Source organism: Choloepus didactylus, chromosome 1 (genome assembly GCF_015220235.1).
Source record: "Choloepus didactylus isolate mChoDid1 chromosome 1, mChoDid1.pri, whole genome shotgun sequence".
NCBI lineage: Eukaryota > Metazoa > Chordata > Mammalia > Pilosa > Megalonychidae > Choloepus > Choloepus didactylus.
This window is the reverse complement of record NC_051307.1, coordinates 72,500,800-72,522,587: the sequence shown is the minus strand read 5'-3', so window position 1 is coordinate 72,522,587 and position 21,788 is coordinate 72,500,800. Positions and strand designations below refer to the sequence as shown.

At 36.5% G+C, this 21,788-nt stretch overlaps 1 protein-coding gene across 1 annotated transcript in view; it reads left to right on the top strand.

The window, feature by feature from the left end:
• Nucleotides 1-21,788, top strand: part of LOC119515629 (basic proline-rich protein-like) — a 575,210-nt gene that overhangs the window by 4,504 nt on the left and 548,918 nt on the right. Inside the window, exon 3 of the mRNA XM_037811751.1 lies at nt 17,259-17,301. Within this exon, the coding sequence (XP_037667679.1) occupies nt 17,259-17,301 (43 nt within the window). The remainder of the gene's footprint in view (nt 1-17,258; nt 17,302-21,788) is intronic.

The following is a 21,788-nucleotide window of genomic DNA, read 5'->3' as shown; positions in this document are numbered from 1 at the left end:
TTGATTTAATTTTTATAATATGGGGTTATAAAAATAATAAATAATTGTTGGTTTCATGGATAAAATGGCATTAAAAAGGTCTGCCCTTTTCCTTTCTCATTTTCACAGATGATGTTCAACCATATGTTGAGCTTACATGGTTAGCATAGTCTTCCACCTTTCATGAACTTGATTGTCCATTTTATTAATTTTTATTTTAAATGACTCTTGTTGTAAGCCACATAAAATAATTTGGAGAAAGTAGATTTAAGTGTGTGTGTAAATGTACATATACAGGTGTGTAGGTTTAACTAAATGTCTATAAATATTTTATTTCCTCTTTTATATATTACTTTATACAATTTTGTTCAAATTCTGATTTTACCACTTCCTAGCTATATAACCTTGGAAAAATAACGGAATCACTTTAAGACTCAGTTTCTTCATTTGCAAAATGGGGCCTTATAATGAGAGTAATCCGAAATAAAATAATCCATTTTAAATGCTTAGATCTGGAACATACTAAGCACTTGATAGATATTATTTTCTTTTATTTTTCACACATACAAGCCAATGGCAGCTGCTTTGCAGAAAGTTTTCTGCAACTCCCTATTAAATGGAGTTTATGGAACCTGTGGCAACTTCGTAGTGTATACAATTTTCTTTTATTCTATGCTCTACCAACACCAGCATCTCTGCACATAAAAGGGAAATCAGCCTGATCCCAGAATAAAACAAGCATCCTATTGGGTGGGCATCATTAAGCAGCTAAAAAAGCAAGCTTGTAATAAATCACTCTTTTAAACAAACCTTGCTTTGTGGATTAAAACTCTAGATAGTTGCAGGGATGAGGGTCTGCCTTACGTAACAATTTATGACTTGTACTTGACCTTACTGACCTTTATTTTTTGTTTGTTTTCTATAAAAGAAAAATAGAGAAACCATATGCCTCTCCTCAGGCCCAATACAAAGGGGGACTAAAAACGAAGTCAGACACTTGGACCATTTCTCAGCATTTATGCAAAACTTCACTAAGAGAACCAGATTCTATTGGGTCCCAACAGAGCTGGGGATAAGAGAGAAAGGAGAATTCCGTTTTCCTAAGTAGATGTTAGGTGAAGTATCTTTGGAATTCCCACTCTTCTGTGACCTTCTGTGGCATTTTTGTCTACATTGCTCTTAAGGCATTAAAATACTTTCCTTTGTATTACGTTATTTGTGTTTTGATAGAGATCTCTATTTGATGGCAAACACCTTGAGGAAAATGATGTCTCCTTCATCTTTTTGTTTTTCAACAGTGCCTAGTAACTTGCACGTTGTCTAACATGTAACAGTAACTCAACATGGATTTGTAAAAAAAAATGAACAAAAAAAAGAAAAAAAGAAAGAAAAAATCAGCATTACTAAGAAAGATCAGAAAGAATCTAGGAATGAGAAAGATGAGAATCCTGGTGTATGGTGAACAGGACTTACATTATAGTCATCTTATACTTGCATACTGATTTTAAGTTTCTAAAGAACTTTTACATCTGAGATATAAACAGGGAAAGGTTAAATGATTCCCTAAAGATTATCCATCCAATAGCAGAGCTGGATTAATAACGAGGTTTTAGACTCCCAGTTCTGAAGGCTTTGTTTGTTTGTTTGTTTGTTTGTTTTCAGGGGGCGATGGGGACAAGAATTACCAGGGAGTCACTTGAAGATCTTGCCATCAAAATTGGTCTCTAAGTGGATGAGGATTTTACCCTAATGGATTTTATCATCAAATCAGTAGGCTTTATCATTAGGAGGGGCATCCTTCTAGCTACCATCCCATTAGAAGCTTCAACAATATCCCCAGCAAGGGACTTCTGCTATGATACATCCAGCTCCTGGAAACTGCCTTCTTCGCAAGACAGTCTATTTCATCTTCTGACAGTTTTGACCACTACAAAATTCTTTCCAATTTTTGACATAATTTCTCTCCTAAGTTTTCCCCATTGCTCCTTATTTTATTCCCTTAAAACCTCACCAAACCATCTAATCCCTCTTCCATGTGGCACTTGAAATATCTGAAGACATCTGTCATGACTGCCCTGGGCCTTCAGTTGTGACTTTTCCAGGCTGAACAGTCTAGTTCCTTAAAGTATTCTTTCCAGAACACAGTTTTTGGTCTCCTCTCAAACCCTGCTCTTTGCCTTCTGAATTAGCTGCACCTTGTTGGTGTGCTCATTCCAGGGTGATATCCAGAGCAGGGGGTGGGGGCTGCAGTAGTGTGTAGTACAGCGTGACCCATAGCTCTCTCATCCTTGATACAATATTTCTACTAGTGCAGCCTAAGAAAGAATTTGCTTTTTTGGCAGTCACATCACTCTGCTGACTGCTATTGTGCTTACTCTCAAAAACAAACAAACAAAAATACATTCTAAGCCATGTATCCTCATTCTATATTGTCTAGTTTATTTGGGGGAATAAATGAAGGCATATGCTTTTATAACTCTGGTATTGTGTGGTAGTTAAGCACCCAGGCTTTGGGGTTATACCAACATATGTTAATATCTTGGTTCTAGCACTTCCTAACTTTGCAGCTTGAGCAAATTACATAGCCTTTCTTTGCTTTAGTTCCTCATGTGTAAAGGAGATGGTAATATGTACTTCATAAAGCTATTGTAAGGATTAAATAAAATAATATATGTAAAATATGTGAAACAATGCTTTTCATATAATAAGCACACAATAAATGGTAAATTTTATTTTCTTCAGCTGATAAGGTTCAGCCCAGCATTCCATTTTGCCAATCTTTTTGAATGCCGATTATTTCATTTAACATATTTGCTCTTGAGGTCACCATCTTTGGTTTATTCACAAATTCGATGCCTTCTTTATGTTTTTCCCAAGTCATTTTTTAAAGCATTGTCAAAAGAAGAACCCAGAGCACACAGCTCTCAAAGATTAACATTGATCTATTAATCAGCACTCCACCACGGCCACAATAGTTGAGCTTGTCAGAGGTACACCTAATTCCACCTACGTTTTTATTATTTAAACCTGAAGAAACTTAGAGAGAATAATATACTGATCACCTGGGAGCTTTTTTCTTTTCTTTCTTTCTTTCTTTTTTTTTTTTTTCGTGTGTGTGTAACTTGTTATTTGCCTCAGATTTCTTTGTGAAAAATAAAACATTGCAGACACAGTTGAAGACCCCTTGTCTCGTTCAATCCCTGTCCACTTCTCTTCAAAGGTAACCTTTATTTTGTAATTTCACTCTCATCCTAGCCATTTTTTGCAGCTCACTCATGAAAATACGTGAGGAGACTTTATCAGAAGACTTGTGAAATTCACATTCATTAATGTTACCAGAGAAGGTTCTTTGGTTATCAGGTTAAACCAACTCTGGTTGGTTAAAAAGACAACAGGAAATTATGGAAGGATATGGAATAGCTCTTAGAAATAAAGGAAAGGCTGGAGAACCAGATCTCAGAAAGCCCAGGAACACTGTCAACTTCAGGAATCGACATCACTCTAGGTTAGCATATCATAAGAATTTGCTTAAACTCCTTTCCATTTTTCACCCCACTCAGAGAACAGATTGGAGAGTCCAACTGGCTTTATCCATGCTTTGTGCCCACCCGTTGGCTAAGGGGAAAAGGACACTTTGCTTGAACCTTCCACCAAGATTGCATGGCAACCTGGTATGGGGCAATGGTGGAGAAGACAACGGGTTAGGTTAGGACAGGCATATTTAGGTGAATGTAATATATTGGTAACATTCTAATTCTTGGTGGATTCACAGGTGTTCATTTTATTATTATGCTCTATAATTTACATAAATGTTACATTATTTTGTGTGTATCAAATATGTTTTAAAAATCAAAATAAAGCTTTAAGAAAATAATACATCAAAAGATTACATGTAAAGAAGGCTTTTAATTTCCCCAAACAAAATTGGAGGGCCACTAAAAAAGGCAGAGAGAAACCAGGCAAGTGGAAAAAAGAGATCTATAACATCTACATTAGCCACAGTGCTCCTGAGCTATCTGTTTGTTAACCCAGTTACAAAAGAAAAATAATATTGGGCTAGTCTTACTGACACCATACTGGCTTTTAGCAATTACTTCATCCTTTTTTTAAGTACACACAGATCTTTCCTTCACTTGCCTATCTTAGATTTCATTTAGTTCCAAGGACCATAAAGCCACTGATAAGCTTAAGAAAAAAGGGAAATTAATTGTACGAATATGGGGTTCTCTCCCAGAACTCAAGGGTATAAAGGATAACCAGTCCTCCCAAGGATGTGGAAACAAAAACACATCTCCTCCCTTCCTGTCAGTGTCATCAGGTGAGGGGGCAAGTATTCACCTGTTATGGGGGGCTGCTCTTTGCGTATTTATAGGCAGAGAAAGTCCTCTAAAAGTGAGCCCAGAAAGGGAATAGAATGGGTATTCTACTACATAGCACTTTCTAGAATCTTATCTAGGCCCCATGTCTAACTTACCACTCTGTGATTGGCAGAATCTACCTTCTTTTCTTCAATCCCAAGAAATTCAACTAGAATTACTCAAAATGTTTATGGCGTGCCCTCACACCTGCGTATGATCAGAAGTAAATTATTTCTTTATATGTTTATTTGTTATATTCCTTGACTCATTCCAAAAAGGATTTCAGTTGCTTCTTAACAGTTCAATCTTCATGTTTTCTCAAGACTTTCAGATATTCTATTCAATAAGTCTGGGAAATATTAACTCATTTAGAGTGGCTAGGTGGTCTCTTAACATTTTTTTAACTTAGTTTTTACTTACTACATTCTGCAGAAATCTGCTCAAACTAGCTTAAGAAAAAGGATTTATTGGAATCACTATACCATTATGGTTACAGCAAGGAACATCCAATAGAAAGTTATAATGTAAACCCCCAAAATAAAGTGGGATATTCAGGGTTCAGGGACCAGGTGTAGGCCAGGGACACTGTCTGAAGGTGCAATTGCATTTCAGGAAATACAGTTAATTCTAACAAGGTTGCTTTTTTCTGCAGCAGAATGGAACAGACAGGAGAGGCATACAATTGAGAAGTTAACTAAGTGTTGATGTTTTGATGTAGAGGAGATAAAACTGAGGGAAGGAGGAGGATGTGCTAAATAATGGCTTTTGTATCAACTCATTTCTCTGCTCATGTAATATGAGTTACTTAAAATAAGGAAACACACACACACACACACACACACACACACACACACACACACACACACACACACACACACACACACACACACACACACACACACACACACACACACACACTGAGGCTGGTCTGCCAGAAAGGGCAGCATTAAAAAGCTGTGATAGTGCTCAAAAACGAAGCATTAAAAATTTTTCCTAAAATTAGGCTGAACTTTCTTTTATAATATAATGGAAAAATTGATTCTAGGTTTTAGGATTACTTAGCTGTTTGGGAAGGGATGTTTTCCTTTTCCATCTTTTGACTTTTTTTCTTAAGTACTATCTTCTTCCTCATTCAAAACCCAAACTTTCTAAACTGTTGGCTTACTAAGGTTCTCTCACCAAATATCAGATTGACTGTTACTAATTTATTAAAATGCTGAACTTTGGCCCTTGAAAAGAAGGAAATGAAACACAAAACTATGCCTGTCACAATATAAAAGGAGAGAAGGAAGGAAGAAATGAAAAAAGAAAGGAAAGAAAGGGATGAGAAGGAGAGAGGGAAGGCAGGCAGGCTCTCAGGGAAGAATTATGCCATTATACCTTCAAAAGTCACCTTTGGCTGACTCTGCTCTGACTCGGCTTTTAAATGTGATCTGAGTAGGGGTGGGAGACAGAGAGGAAATAAAAATAAAAGAAACCTTTCCCTAAATGTAGATAACTCTAGTTTGTTTGGTCCCAACACCTAAAAGGAGAGATGAGGGTCTTTTAGCCCTCCAAGTCCCCACCCACTTGAGACAAACCAAGTCGGTGGCTACAGCTAGGATGAGGTCTCCTTTGGCCATCCTGACTAAAAGGATGTGTATCCTTCCTTCTAAACCTTCATTGCTGGGTAGGATCCCATTCCCTCTTCTCTCTGGTCATACTTGTTCTGTTCAGAGCAAGTTCTATTCTTGTTTCTGCAAACAGCAGTAAGCACCCTGCTTTTCCCTCCCCTGCCATCCCATCCAGGCTCCCCTTCCAAATCTGGAGGCTGTATCTACTTTCCCAGCCTTCACACACTGGAGTTGCCTCTAGCACTCCAAAGGGAGGAAAGCTACTGATTTGGAAGGTGTCTCAAAGTGGTGAATAGCAAAGAGCTGGGTCCATGGTCTTGGTGATCATCTGAGAAACCAGTGACACAGTCCTGAGTAAGTAAAGAAGAAAAAGATACCCAATAGAGCTCAAACCATTATCCTGATGAGAATGAAAGAAACAACCAAGCTCTAGAAGCCACTAAATTTTGTGGGTCACTCATTCATTAACTCATTCCACAACATTTATTGAGTGCCTTTCTCAGTGCCAGGTACTATGCTAAGTGCAAGCGATACCCAACAGATGTCATCCTTGTGCTGACAGAACTTACGGTCGTCTAGCAGCAGACAAATGTCATCTACGGCATAATGCAAGATGTCCTTCAGAATCACGGATAAAGAGAGAACCAGCCAGTACACAATGCTGGAGGAATCTAAAAGTGGGGGAGCAAAAGAACACCTCAGGAACTAAGAGTGCTAAAGGTTTAGCTGTTTTAAAGAGAAGAGAGGTTTTCCTTAGTCAGCTAAGGAAAAAAAAAACTAGATTATGGAATCTTTAGAATTTTAAGTTGGCTTTATATTTTAAGTAAAAGAAAATGCTATTTTAGAATATGTCCATTTTATGATTTTTGTAGTCAGTTTTATTCTTTTAAAATTCTTGGGTTTGTGTGTAGTCGTGAGGGATTGGGAGAGATTAATTTGCTTGCCTCAGAAATTTCAGTAGGAAGCTAATTATATTAGGAGTACCCAGCAAAAAAAAAAAAAAAAATGTTTAAATATTAGCAGTTATAAGAAGATGATGCATCTGGGAATACTACCCAGTGGAGAGTTCAGGTGGCAGCTACACTAAATAAAAAGGCATTTGTGTCGGCAACAAGAATGACTATTTCCATAGGTAAAGTGTGTCTGGTAAGAATGACAAACACTGGATATTGATGTAGATTTTATTTTTTATTTATATTTTGAGAGGCATAATTACATTTTGATTTTATGTCACTTCTTATGGAATAAACATGTTTTTCTATTGGGATTGTGTATCTTTGGTAAGCTATGCAATTTATTGATCTTTGCTTCATCAGTACATGTTCATAGGGTCTCTATGAACCAAGGTCCCCAGTAGAGGAAGAATTGCTTATAGCCAAAGAGCTGGAGCTTCTGGAGTCAGAGAGACCTGGATTCAAATCCTGGCTTAGCTGTTTGCTAGCTGTGTGACCTTGGACAAGTGTCTTTACCCTGCCAAATCTCAAGCCTCAGTTTCCTAAACTGTAAAATGGGATTGTAATGGTTCTTACCTCTAAAGGTTGTTGTGAGAATTGAACAAGATGGTGCATATACAAATAGTCCCTGACACTCAATAAATAATAGCTCTTGTTTTAAATGTGGTTTGTGATATAGAGTGATGTTTACTGCCTAGGGATATGGAACCCTGAAAGATAAATAGAAAGTTTTATCTTCTGAGGATAGAGCATTAAAATGCTTGAGAGATGTGGATAGAGTGCAATTACAATGGATGGGATGAATTAAATTTTTCCTTCTGTTTTCTTTCCAAAAGGTTATTCACAATTGTTTGGGTAACATTGGAGAATTAAAGACTATTTATGCACTGCTGACTTGATTCGTTTTAATTTCTTGAAATTCATTTGTACTAGGAGCAAGAACTTACTTTCAACTCCATCACCACTGCATCCCTAACACTCTGCTGTCTTATAGTAGTATTGTTCAAAATGTGGTTCATCAAAATCACCCAGGTAGTTTGTTAAAAATTCAGATTCTTGTTTGTGATGTGCAAAGAAGTCTCTGAAATATAAATAAATATCTCAACTCAGTTGATTTTTATGAACATTTAAGCTTAAGAATGACTAGACCACACAAATAAAGGCATTCCATATATAAACTATACTCTTGAAGATCTGTCAGGTTGTGCTTATTTAAATAGTAACTTTGTGAAATATTTGTGTGACACACCCTAATATCATCACAGGACATAAAACTTAGTCTACTCTTTATGCCTAAACAACTGTTGCCAAATCACTTGATTAATAATGATTTACTTTCTCTTTTAGTTTTCAGACACAATTATCTTTTCCTGTTTGTTGGGGTAACAGCTAAACCGTTACCTTCTCCCTTTGCTGAAGAATCAGGCTTTAGAATCAAGTTAGGGTAAAAATGAATGAATTTGATTGGAATCCATAGAGAACCCTTGCTTTATACAAACTTCTCCATGGTTGAACTTGTTAAAGCTGGCATTTTCTTTTCCCCAGTCCTTCCGTCCCTAAAGTCTCTAAACACAATAATATCCCTGACCCTTTTTGTCCTGATTACTACTCCAGATCCACTTTGATCATGGATCCACTTTGATCCATATATTTGTGATTACTATGGGTTGCTGATTCTAGAAATTTGTTAGACATGAAGGTGGGAAAACATATATCCATGTTGCAGTTTGTAAACTGAGATGAAACTGATGTGGAGGAATGTCAACATGGTATGGGGTGAAAGTTGCTTATGAAGCTAGGGTAGACATCTTTACCTTTACATTGATTGCTTGACCTGAGTGGTTCTAGGCAGAGACAGGTGAGCGACAGAGACAAATCTGATGCTTGTTCCCCCCAATATCTTGAGTGTGTGAATACTTCAGCACTTTTTAACTGCCCAGACAATGTGATACATTTTGAAATTTAAAGTTCCATGGTTTGAGGGATTGATTGATGGGTGAGCCAGTGCTAACATCCTTCTGATTAAAAATGTTTTAGGGGAGCCTTCTTGCTTTGATGCAAGTAGATATTCTTTATATGGGAAATCTGGATATTGCACCTCCAGAAAGCAAAATCTCTTGAGCATGAATCTCTTAGTGTCCTGCAAAAGACACCTGTCCATTTAGCAACTTCAATATAATCAGGGCCATGTGGTAAGATGGCTCCCTCCAGTGCTTTCTGGTTCAAGAGGGTGGTATTAGTTAACCTGTTACAGAGCAGTGCTCACACATGGACTTTGGAGTCAGACAGATGTGGATTTGAGTCCTGGCTCCACCCCGCATTAGCAATATGAATCTAGACAAGTTATCTATCCTCAGTTTCATCAACTGTAACATGGGATAATAACATCCCTTATGAAAAAATGTAAGGCAGTGGGTTTAAAGTCTCAGTGCTGTCCCTGGCTATTCTCCTTCATCCTCTTCTTATGATTCTATTGCCCCATTAATTTTTCTTTGCATCTTGTCCACATCTTTTTCAATTTTAAGCATATAATGTTTCCAGATGTGCCTAGTTCTCTATTCTTCATTTTCTCAAATTAATTTATTAGTTCAACAAATATTTCCTGATTCCCTACTCTGTGCAAGGCACTATTCTAGTTACTTACATCAGAGGATGAAAAAGACAAAAATCCTTGCCATCGTGGAGCTTATGTTCTAGTTAGGGAGAAAAATAGAATATACGATAAAGACAACAATGAGTAAATTATATAGTACACTAAATGGAATCAGTGCTATGGAAAAAAAATGGAAGAGGGTAATAGAGACTGAACCTGCCAGGAGAGGTGTTCAATCTCAAAAAGGATGGTAAAGACAGGCCTTACTGGGTTGTTTGAGCGTACAGGGGGTTGTGGAACGCCTTTTTTCTTGGAGTTATGCAAATCTCACTTGGGCAATTTTAGGCAATAAAGGGATTTTAGGTAATAAAAAATGGGAAACCATTCCTTAATTTCTTAATTGCAACAGGAAAACAGCAGAAGGAAGCTTGGTGTCCCTTGCCCATAAAGCAGCAAGAACTGTTTTCTGTTTGTTTTCTCTTTCTGACCTCACTTTCCTCTAATCTGTAAGGTCAGAAGAATCTTCATCCCTCACTCATCTTGGTTTCATGTCTCAGGACCTTGGGTTATGGGTACTGTTATCAGTCAACTTGAGAAATTAGAGCTTCTCATACTATATTTGCAACTCATGAAGATGTATGTTGTTTAACTATAAACTTATGATTAGATTTAATCTTAGGTAATTTTTATTTAAACAAAGCAGCATTTTTTTTTTAAAGCCAGATGAATGGGATTCACAAACCAGGGTCTGCCCCCACCCTGCCACAAATGTCCTGGGGTAGATAATTTAACAACTCCATGCTCAAGACTTTGTCATCTGTAAATTGGAAGGCGGGAAGGATCACTTCCACCTCCCTAATTCCATGAGAATCTATATGAAAAGCTCCAAGAATACTTTTCTTCCAGTAACTAAAACAGGTATAATATGTAAGCCTATAATATCTTGACATTTACTTTATTGAAAACTGTGATTAAGGTTACTTGTCCATTTTTGGATGGGAACAAAAATGGAGTATTAATCTTCCACATGTTATTTATGCCTCTTTACCTTTTATACTAAAAATGAAGGGGAGAAGACATTCTTACCGCATAATACTCCCCAACAGTTTTCTGAAATATACTTAGAACTTTGAGTCCTTACCATCAGACAATATTTATCAAACACTTAAAATATTCAAGTATTTCTGAAATTAAAGATCCAAGTGACACAGGCCTATCCTCAAGGTCACAAAGCCTTTTAAGCATTATTATTTTATATCAGTTAGATATATTAAGTAATAGCTTATAATCCTTGGTTTACATGGGAAGACATTGGAATGCACACAAGAGTCCACTCAAACAATCTAAGTTACTCCACGCTCTAAACCCAGACTTTTCCTTAATCTTGTAAATGAGTAGTTGGCAAACTATTGGCCTCCAGACCAAATCTGTTTTCTCTTCTCTTCCTTCTCTCCTCTCCTCCCCATTTTTTAATACTCTATTTTTTAATGGTTCAAGAAAATCAAAAGAAGAATACTATTTTGTGATGTGAAAATCATATGATACTCAAATTTCAATGTTTTTAAAAATATCTTATTGGAACACAACCACTCCCATTCATTTATATATTATCTGCTTCTGTGCATGGCTTTCTTGCTAAAATGGCCAAGATGAGCAGTTGTAGTCAAGATTACATGGCCCACAAAGCCTAAAATATTTACTCTATGTCCCTTTACAGAATAAGTTTTCCGACCTCTTATCTAGACCATATGGGATCTCGTTGTTAGGGGGTCTAAGGAGCACAAGTCATTTCAGTCCTGCCTTATTTTACGTATTCTTGTACATCATACCATTTTAAAGATAAACCACATACGTCTTTTCCCATGCTGCTAATTTTCCTCCTTTTTGGGTTACCCATTGTTAACTGATATTTATGGAAATCCTCATTTGTTCATTCATTCACTCTACAAGATTTTATGGTTCACCTTCCATATGGCAAGAACTGTATCAAATACCTGGAAATGAGTGACTGAAAAAACTAGATCTCTCAGTTAGCTTGTACCCTACTGGGGAAGACAGAAAAATAATTGAGCATTACTATACATAGCGAGAAGTGCCATTATAGGGTTATGATCGAGGCAGAACATCCCCTTACTCAGTTGAAGGAATGGGGGAAGGCTTCCCAGAAAAGAAGACACTTGAACTGATTATTTAAGGTCAGGAAGAGGAGAGGGTACACGTGTTCTCTGTTATATGGAGCAATATTTTCTAAGGCCTTTCTAAGAAGGGGTTCAGTGCAGGAAACAGAACCAATGTAGTCATTTTAAGCAGGATAGGATTTAGGACAAGTAATTAGGACAAAATCAATAGAAGAGTCAGAAGAGTGGGGTTTCTTTGGGACACTGTGAATTATTCCTACAAGAATATGGTATTGGTGTACTGAGGCCACCACTAGAATTATTTAGTCCAAGAACATGTTAGACTTGTTCAACATATATATTTAAGCTGTACCATATGTTTAGTCAACTAATAATGCATGAAACACTTATGGATTCCAGAAATCTTTATAGTAATTCCAGGGCATCCAGGTGTTTTAGACTCACACTTGAGGACCATTGGGCTATAATAGCTTAGAGTGTGTAATGAGGGAGAGGCAAGCAAGGAGGCCTAAAATAAGGCTAATTTATTTAGATATTAACCAGTATATGATGAGAGTCATCATAGTTTGAGTAATGGAAGGATAAAATCAAGTTTTCATGTCAGAAAGATCACTCTGGTAGTAGTTGGCAGAAGAATTGAAGGAATGAAAGACTGGGATCAAGAAGAAAACATAGGAGATTATTTCAGGGATTCAGCTGAGAAAATCGGGTCTAATAAAATATAGGAGTAATGGAGTTGGAAAGAAATGGATATTACGGGCAGAATATTCATATTCTGATATCAATGATATCAGGCAAAATCTTCCTATTCTGATATTATTGATATCAGGCTTGGTATATCACTTACACACGCACATTCCATTGGTTAGGACTTAGTCATATGGCCACACCTAACTGAGTTTTGACCAGCTGAGTTGGTCAAAAGAAACATAATCTAGCTGAGTCCAAGGGGAAAAGAAGACATGAGTTTCAGGATCATTCAGCCAATCTCTGGATAAGCATATGCTCGGTGATAAGGCAGAACTCACAGATTTTGAAAATATGATTGCAGGAAATGATACAATGATTTGAGCTTAATTAGACAATGTCTAAACATGATTGATGCAACAGAGAAAGCTGTGAACCACTTGATTATATTATTGAAAAAATTCTGTGATCACATAGCTTGGGAGTGGGGGAGAAATAGGAAGCAATATCTTTACTGAGTCTTGGGATAAGTGAAACAAAGATAAAGGATGTATTTATCTCCAGCACTGAGTATGGGATAGGCTATGCTACCTATTCATTCATTAACTGTACACTAAGGACATGCCATTTGCCAGGTACTGTTAAGGTGCTGGAACAAAACCAAATTATCCTGAGTGACAGACAGATATATACCTAGAGAGAGATATGTCTTCGAGACCCTCATGGCTTGAATGTCCCAGCCTTTATAATATGCCACCTAATTTGTTTTACTCTGATTCTCTGCCTGCCAAGTGCTTTCTGATTCCCTCTTGACTATCTTTGAACTCAGAAATAAAATAGGCTAATCAGCCAATACAAGTCTTCTAATCCCTGTGGCCTCTGCCACCTTCTGCTCTTCCTTTTCCTCCTCCTCCTTCTTCCTCCTTATCTTCCATTGTCATCATAGTCGTCATCATGCTCATCATTATGGTCACCATTTCCTGAGCGCTGAGCAGTGTGCTAGTGTTAAGTACTTTATGTATTTCTCGTAATCTTCATGACAGTTGCATTTGACAGATGTAAATACTGAGTCCCAGAAAAATCAGTGTCTTGTCCTCACAGTTAATAGTGGTGGACATTACAACCCAGAACCCATGAATCTCGAAGACAATTGTATAAAAATGTAGCTTATGAGGGGTGACAATGGGATTGGGAAAACCATAAGGACCACACTCCACTTTGTCTAGTTTATGGATGGATGAGTAGAAAAATAGGGGAAGGAAACAAACAAAGGTACCCAGTGTTCTTTTTTATTTCAATTGCTCTTTTTCACTTTAATTATTATTCTTGTTATTTTTGTGTGTGTGCTAATGAAGGTGTCAGGGATTGATTTAGGTGATGAATGTACAACTATGTAATGGTACTGTGAACAATCAAATGTACGATTTGTTTTGTATGACTGCATGGTATGTGAATATATCTCAATAAAATGAAGATTAAAAAAAAAAATAGTGGTGGACATGGATCAGGACCAGATTCTGCTGACTTCACAGCCCAAGCCCCCCTTACCACTAATTGAGTAAAACTGCATCTGGGTTTTTAGCTCAGTCCCTTGAGAATTTAATAAGTGTGCACTATTTACCTTGAATTGATCAACCCTGAGTACATTGACAAAATCATGTTTCTTGTTCTATAATACTCAGGACCCAATACTGAACCGAAGAAATCCCTCAAAGCTCATTTGATCCTATGAAATCTCACCAGGGCAGGTGTTTGGCCACCTACCTCCAAAAACCCTATTTCTATGAACTTTATGTTACCAGAGACAACTGCTAACAAATTTACATTTTTATAATGAGAAAAACCATTTGCCTAAATAAATCCCCAACCTGAAAAACAAAATTTAGTGAGGTTACCAAATAAAAATTATATTTGGTTCCTTCAACAAAACCATACTGTGTAGTTGCATCTATTGGACAAAGGTATTATCAGAAAAGATATTTTTGAATTAAAATGTATTGATAGAAATAAATCTAAGTAAATATGTTTTCTTCTAATGGCAGTTTTATTTTCCCAGAGTGGAATTTTAAAATTGGTTAAATTGCTTCTAAGTTACTGAGTATGGAAAGTGCTTAAATGGGGATAAAATGTCTGACAAATATTTAAACAGCATGCAAGGGATGAAAATGAAGAGAACAGTTCTGCATGTGTCACAATAAGCTATGCACACTTTTGCCAATCCATACTGACAATTTTTTATCCAGTGTACAACAAGAGAAAGCATTAGTTTATTTTAATCTCATGTGTTATTGCATATCCTTATGAAAAATGAACCATTCCTTTTGTTTCACAATACTTCTGACCCTTTGCATCTTTTGTTGTCAGTTTTGGTGGTTCTTCACTTCTGAATTACATCGTCATGTTATAGAAAGAATAAAAAATGTAGGTCAAAGTGTGTCACTGTAGGAACACTAAACGAAACAAAGGAAGGAATAATGTGCTTTTCTTATGCAGTATATAATAACGATTACAGTTGTTCACTGCCATTCTTGGGAGAAGTGCCATGGTAAATGTGCAGCTTGGGTTGCAATGATGTTATTCTGGTATGCTATACAAACTTGAAAGTCCATCGTTCTTGAATGAATTGGAAAAAGCCAAGCTTTATCACAACTAAATGTGTGATACTAATCCAACTCCAACTTAATGCCTGTATCTGTAGAGAGTAAGGCAACTACATTCTGCCCAAAAGGGCCTGATAACTCATCAATCTATTGGTGCTTTAAAGTGGCAACTGAAAATCCTGCTCTGAGCAGGTGGAGGAGCACTTCCTGGGAGTGAAGTTCCCTGAATCTAGCCCAGGTTCAGCTCTGTGTATCTGGGGAATTCACCCAACCTTCTGAGAGTTCAGTTTTTTCATCTGTAAAATGAAGGGGAATGTACTAGATCTGCTAGATCCTTCCATATTTAAAATTCTGTTTTAAAATGTTGCAGTATGTTCTTAATAAAAATGATTGTGTTTCTTTATGCGCTGTAAATTTGTTCAACCCTGAGCCTGCATTGACGTGCCTCCTGACTGGTGACATTTAGTCTTCTCATCCCTTCAAGTTTCATGTAAAATTTCCAGGGTCTTCTGAAACAACAAAGTTCCTGGAAAGTCTTTGTAAGGAAGGGAGTAAACCCTGGTTTCCACTGGGACCTGTGCCAGCTCATGTGGACCCTTCATTTTATGGGTCCTGATGCTTCTGTGACACTCTTGGGGCAAGGCAGATTTGGGTGACGCTGGTTATGCCTGTGCCTGGGACCTGGCCCTGCTAGGTACACCATCCCAGTGTCACCTGCTTCAGAGTTCTGTCCCCCCTTTCCCCTGACTTCTCTCCAGCCTAGACAAAAACCCTCCTTTTTCCCTCTTGCAGACTTCAAAGCTTCTTCACTCTTTCATGTCCTTCTCTGAGATACCTTGCACTATAACCCTTCAGTGAGTTTAGATTTTAATCCAAGTTGGGAAGAGAATTTGCTGCAGGTAGTTTCTGCTTGGCCATGTAAATACCTCTGAGGAAAAGAAATACAAAGTCCATTTGAGATTGAGATGGGAGAAAAATACAAAGGGCAAAACAAAAACAAAAATTTCAATAAATCACCTGGCCACACAATCAATTATTTAAAATGTAATCACATTTAGGGAAGAATGAATTTATATTGATTGTTAATTGTAAATTTTCAAATAATTTTATTGAGATATAATTTACTTTACCTTTTTAAAGCACATGTATTGATTTTTAGTAGTGAGTGTGAGGAAAAGCAAGCTTAATTAGAGGGGATAGCCAGAAAGTTCTGTGGATATTTTGAAGGGGACTTCTGAATACCTTCAAAAGTTTGAGAGGTTAATGGTCTGGTGTTTTTGTTATATAAAATTTCAATAAACTATCTTCATTTTATAGGATGTTATGGGTATACAATAGCATAAAAAAGTTTTTAGACTATGATGTTCACTGAAAAGGACAGGCTACAAAATGGTAGAATATGACCACACCTACAAGAAAATATGCATAAATAAAAAGGCAGGAAGAAAAAGATACGACTAAATTAGGATGGTTGCTTTTGGGGTACATATTTTATTTTGCTTTTTTTTAAATAGATTGTTACATTGCCCAATTAGTATGTATACTTTTAGAATGAGAAAGACAGCTTTATTTATTAAACTTGGCCTTTTCTCTTTTTTTGAATACATGTATCACAAGTACCACTCATCAAGCCTGTTGTGGGTTATTTGGGGGATCATAAATAAACTGCATTTGTACATTGCTTTGTACTTTACAAATTGCATTCAAGAACAAGATCTCATTATATCGAACAAAAAGATGAGGATTTTACTGAGGAAATGGTTAAAAGGGATTAGGGGTGGAAACAGCACAGAACAGTAAGAGGGCCATCACTGACCTGAGAAAGAAAAGGTTAATAAATGGGGTTTCCGGGCATGGGATTTTTATGCATGATATCTCTATGCATGTCTATTGTTTCATCAACTTAGGCCAGGCTAGCAGTTGTCCATAGAGAGATTGTTCATAGGCAGAGAAAGCGAATGAAGAGGAAGGAATCCCACTTCAGAGTGAGTGAGTGTGGGTGAGGGAAGGAAGGAGGCAACCAAATAGCTTATGCAAGGAGCATTCGTCAATCAGGTATTTTTAAGTCTGAAAACACTATACATTGAAGTAATTGAATAATATGCAAGACTGTGTGAGGTAAATTCTATATCATATAAATTTTAAGAGAAATAGAATTTTATTTGTCCTGTCAGGATGAATAGATTATATTGACAACAATAAGTACAATGAAGTGATTCAAAAAGTATAACTATTGATAGACTCACATTTTACATTATACTTATAAACACTTATACATCCTTTGATGTAATTATTGGTTCCTAAATAGGAAGGAATTTCTTTATTTTCATTTTACAGATGCCTTATAAGCAATGAAAATTCGGAGGAAAATAGATCACTGGTAAGTAACAATAGCTTATTTTATCAGGACTATCATTAAATTAAATTATCAGAGGTTGTATTTTTTTAACATAAGGACTTTAAAATAATCACTATTTGTTAGAATTGCTAGTTTTCTGAAGTCATTTGAATTGAGGGAATGTTTTTCAGCATCATTTGAGTTGAGGGCAAGCATTTGAAAGATGCTTAGATAACGTAACCTCAATATAGTGTTATTGCAAGAAGAATCAGAACCAAGTTGCTGCAATGCACTGGAATCTATGAATGCTGCATTCAGCATAGCTAGACTTTGGAAAGCTCCAATGCTGGTGTGTTGCAAAATTTCTGGCATGAGAAATTCAGTCCTTTCTTTCCAGGCTCAGATGAAATCTGGTCTCCTTAAGGAAACCTCCCCAAACACTGCAGCCTGCAGTGTCTTTGTGCTCATTTGAATGCATCAACCCTATTAAGTGTATCTGAAGGTTGACAGTTGTAACAGTACCTCTGGTGCCCTTGCATATGGCTTTGATCCACCTCTGATTTCATGAGGGGTCCCTGCAAGCTCAGATTCACCTCTCACTGTGGGCGTTCCCGCCTCACCCATCTCAAGTGCACTCGCTCACAGGGCTTGCTGTGAAAGAACTTGCTTAGCCTGTGGACAAATCCAGCCTAGAAGTGTGGATGAGTTATCATCTCTGGGGAAATTCCTTCTTCCATGGGATGTGGGAACCAGTGGATAAATACTCTCTCCTCCTGTTTTTCGGGTGGGGCACTTCTATTCTGTGCCCACCGGAAATCCAAGATCCGGGTAGTAATGAGCTGTCATTGTCTAAGATGTGACCTCTCAACGGCTCTGTTATATTGGCTTTCCCTCTTTTCCTCATGCATTCTCCCCACTCCCCTACTCCTGCTTCCAAGGACCATCTCCAAAATAGACTGCTTACCTCAAGTTCTTGTCTCAGGTTCTTCTTTGGGAGAAACCCAACCGAAGGCAAAGGTTATTCACTGCTTTGCATTGCCATTTTATTTTAGTTGATCCAGTCTTTTAATGTCTTATTTGTGTACATCTTGCTTCCCCAACTAAATTGTAGTCTTCATGAGGATACCAAGAGTTTCTTACACATTGTATCATCCCCTGTAGTATCTAGAGTACCACCTTGAATATGATTTTTATTAGTAAAGGTGTTTTCATTAAGAAGCTCAAGATGGTATATGGAGATACTGTTAATCCTTCTGTGACCCTCTGAACTCCTAATGTTCATGTTCTTCTAGAGCACTGGATACTCATCTGCATCAGTCTAGGAAATAGACATTCACCATTCTTTATAACCAGCTTTCAAACTCATTTCTTCATAGGAGGAGTTACCCTCATCTTATAGACACTAAAAATACCAGCAACTCACTTTCCAAGCCACCAGTACAGGTATGTCCTAAATCCCAACATCAGATGTAGCCACTCTGGACTCTGAGTCAGAGCCAGGATGTGAAGAAGCAGGGACCACTCAGAAGCCATCCTGGTAACAGGTGGGTGGTGGCTGCAGTGAGAGTCATGTCACAAGGCCAGTTTTGGGGCATATTTGGGGGCACTATGCCTGGCAACACAGCCTCTAAGCCTGGTTCTCCAGGTCTCGTAAAGATGCTATGAGCTACTAAATATTTTAAGTTATTTTTATGAGTAAACTAATCAGAGGACAGTTTATTTCTTTCAGTAAAGACTTTGATACATTCTGTATTTCCAAGGAAACTTGAGGCTAATTACTTTGCATGGCTGGTGGGAAATGTGTAGCAAACTCCAAGGGGCAAAAGACAGATCCAGAATCTCCTGGGGAATTCTGATAGATTCCATGAAAGTGTATGTCATACCCAGGTAGAAACCCCTAGAAATTTCCTTAGCCATCATATAACCAGTCCTAGAATCTGGATGTCGAAGGTGCTAGATGAAAGGGCAGAAGTGCAAGAGAGTCTTCTGTTGTGTCAAGCAAGAAAAGTAAAATATACTGGAGACCAGAATGGAGTACAGCTATCTTTTCCTAACTCTATCCCACACCTCCACTAGAATTGCTGCCAGGTATTTCATAAACATAAAGCACATATATATGCAAACAAACACACCCCATCAGCAAAGTCAGTATTTTGAATTCAAAAGACAATTGATGCTAGATATTTAGATGAATAAATGGATAGATAAATGATAGAATTATATGGAAAAGGTGGCAAAATACTAAAATTAGGAGATCTGAGAATCTGGGGGCAGGGGTGGTACCTTAGAGTTCTCTGTATTATTTTTGTAACTGTCCTGTAAGTTTGAAAATATTTCAAAAGAAAAAGTTAAAAGAAATCTGATAAACCTGAAAAAAACACACAATTGACTATTAATACCAAGGAAAATTCATTTTAGCAGACAGGGTTCACTCACAAATTAAAAAGGATGACACCTTTAATAAAAATCATAAATAATAAAACACATGTAAAGGCTAGGCCATTATGGACACTATATCAGATAATCAGAAAGCAAATAAAGCAAAACTATATTTATTATTAGCTTTGTTTGTTAAGTGCATTGCTCAGTTCTTCCAAGTCCCCGCCCCCTAAAAATGCCTGGTGGTTTCTCCATTTTGCAAATTATTAATTAGTGTATTATTATATTTTTAGAAAAAAATGTCATACCTTACCTCATGCAATGCACCAAAACTGAAATAATAAAACAACCAGGACTGAATAGAAAAGGCTACAATTGAGGTGACTTTCTTTCTATAATGGGAAGGAACCTTCTTAATATAGAAACATTGCAAGAAACACAAGGAAAAAGATTGATAACTTGGCTACATAAAAATTTTAAAGTCCACAAAACTATTGTTAACAAAACTGAAATGAAAATAAGCAAAACATTTTCAAAATATATGAAAAATTGGTTCATAGTCATAATATATAAAGAACTACCAAAAATTAAAATAAAAATTATATTCACCCCATTTTTTAGAACATGAAAAGCATATAAATAAAATACTTAAAATCAAAAGGAATTCATAGGCCAATAAACATGAAAATATGCACAGCAATCACTAACAGCAAATAGTATTTTTAATAACTAAATTGACAATTTTTTTCAAACCATTTGTTGGTGAGTATGCGGTGAAATGCTATTCTCATGTTGGAGTGAAAATTAGTGCCTAGTTTCTGGAAGGTAATTAGATGATAGTTCAAAAACCAGAAAAACTTGTATGCTTTGATCTAGTATTTCTTTCCACTAATTTCTTTTAAGAAAACAATGAAAGATGTACATAACTATAAGAATGTTTATCTTAATATTATTTTAATAGCAAAAATTTTAAAACATCATGAATATCCAAATAATTTGATAAATTGCTGACAGTTTATTCGTATCATAGAATATTCTCAGCCAATAAAAACATACTTTTCAAAGACCATTTAGTGATCTAGGAAGATGCTCACATTACATTGAATGGAAAAGCAGATATAAAATATACATATAGTTTTTTCCCAATTTGAATTTTTATAATGTTCATAGAAAATGTGCTAGAAATAACTACATGAATTATCTCTGGTCAGTAGGATTTTGAATGATTTTTATTTTATTTTTTATACTTTTTGTGTTCATCAAATAATTCTATAATTAATTAGAATATTTTAAAAATAAAATCATTATTAAAAGAGTGATTCTCCAATTATTTTTCCCACATGAAATAACACATTTAGTAGCATGGTCTGCCTTTAACTGCAGTAAGGAAAGAGGAAAAATATTCATTTATTCCTTTTTAAGAACATTTGAAGTAGATAGTACAGGTTTTAATGTTCCCAGTTAGAAGACAAAGAGATTGTAGATTAGAGAGAATAAATGATTTACCAGTATTCACTTAGTTAAACAGGCATTTTTTTTAGCATATTGTAATTATTGTGAATAGGATCAGACATTTAGGCATTAGGAATAAAAGATTAAAAATTGTTACCAAGAGTTTGCAATCTTATAGTAGGAGACAGTATATAAAAAATTGATATTTTCAGTTAGTAGGATAAGTGCTGGTAGAGGTATGCAGTAGAAACTACAGTAGTTTGAACTACATGAAATTACCAATATTCAATTATTTTTGACCTACAAAAATGACAGTTTCATATGGTTCATTCTAACACACATAAATCAGAATGGGGGTAATGTGTGATATGAATCTTGATGAGGAAGTAGGAGGTTACCAGATGAAGGTATTTGATCGTTAGGGTCAAATCGGGAGACAAAAACATACCATAAATCGAATAGGGAAAGTTTGATATAAAGAATCATTAACTACAACAGAGAAATTGGTTAATGAGGGATTGGTTAGTAAGAAGTGAAGAGAACTCTGAAGAATACAGAAAGAGTAGATATAAAGAACAGCCACTAGCCTTAGGGCTGAGAAAGAACTTGCAAGGCAGAGTCTTCCTCCCTCACCCCCATCCACACCCCCACCTCCACCCCCTACCCTCCCACCCCCACGTCTGAAAAAGCATAGCTAT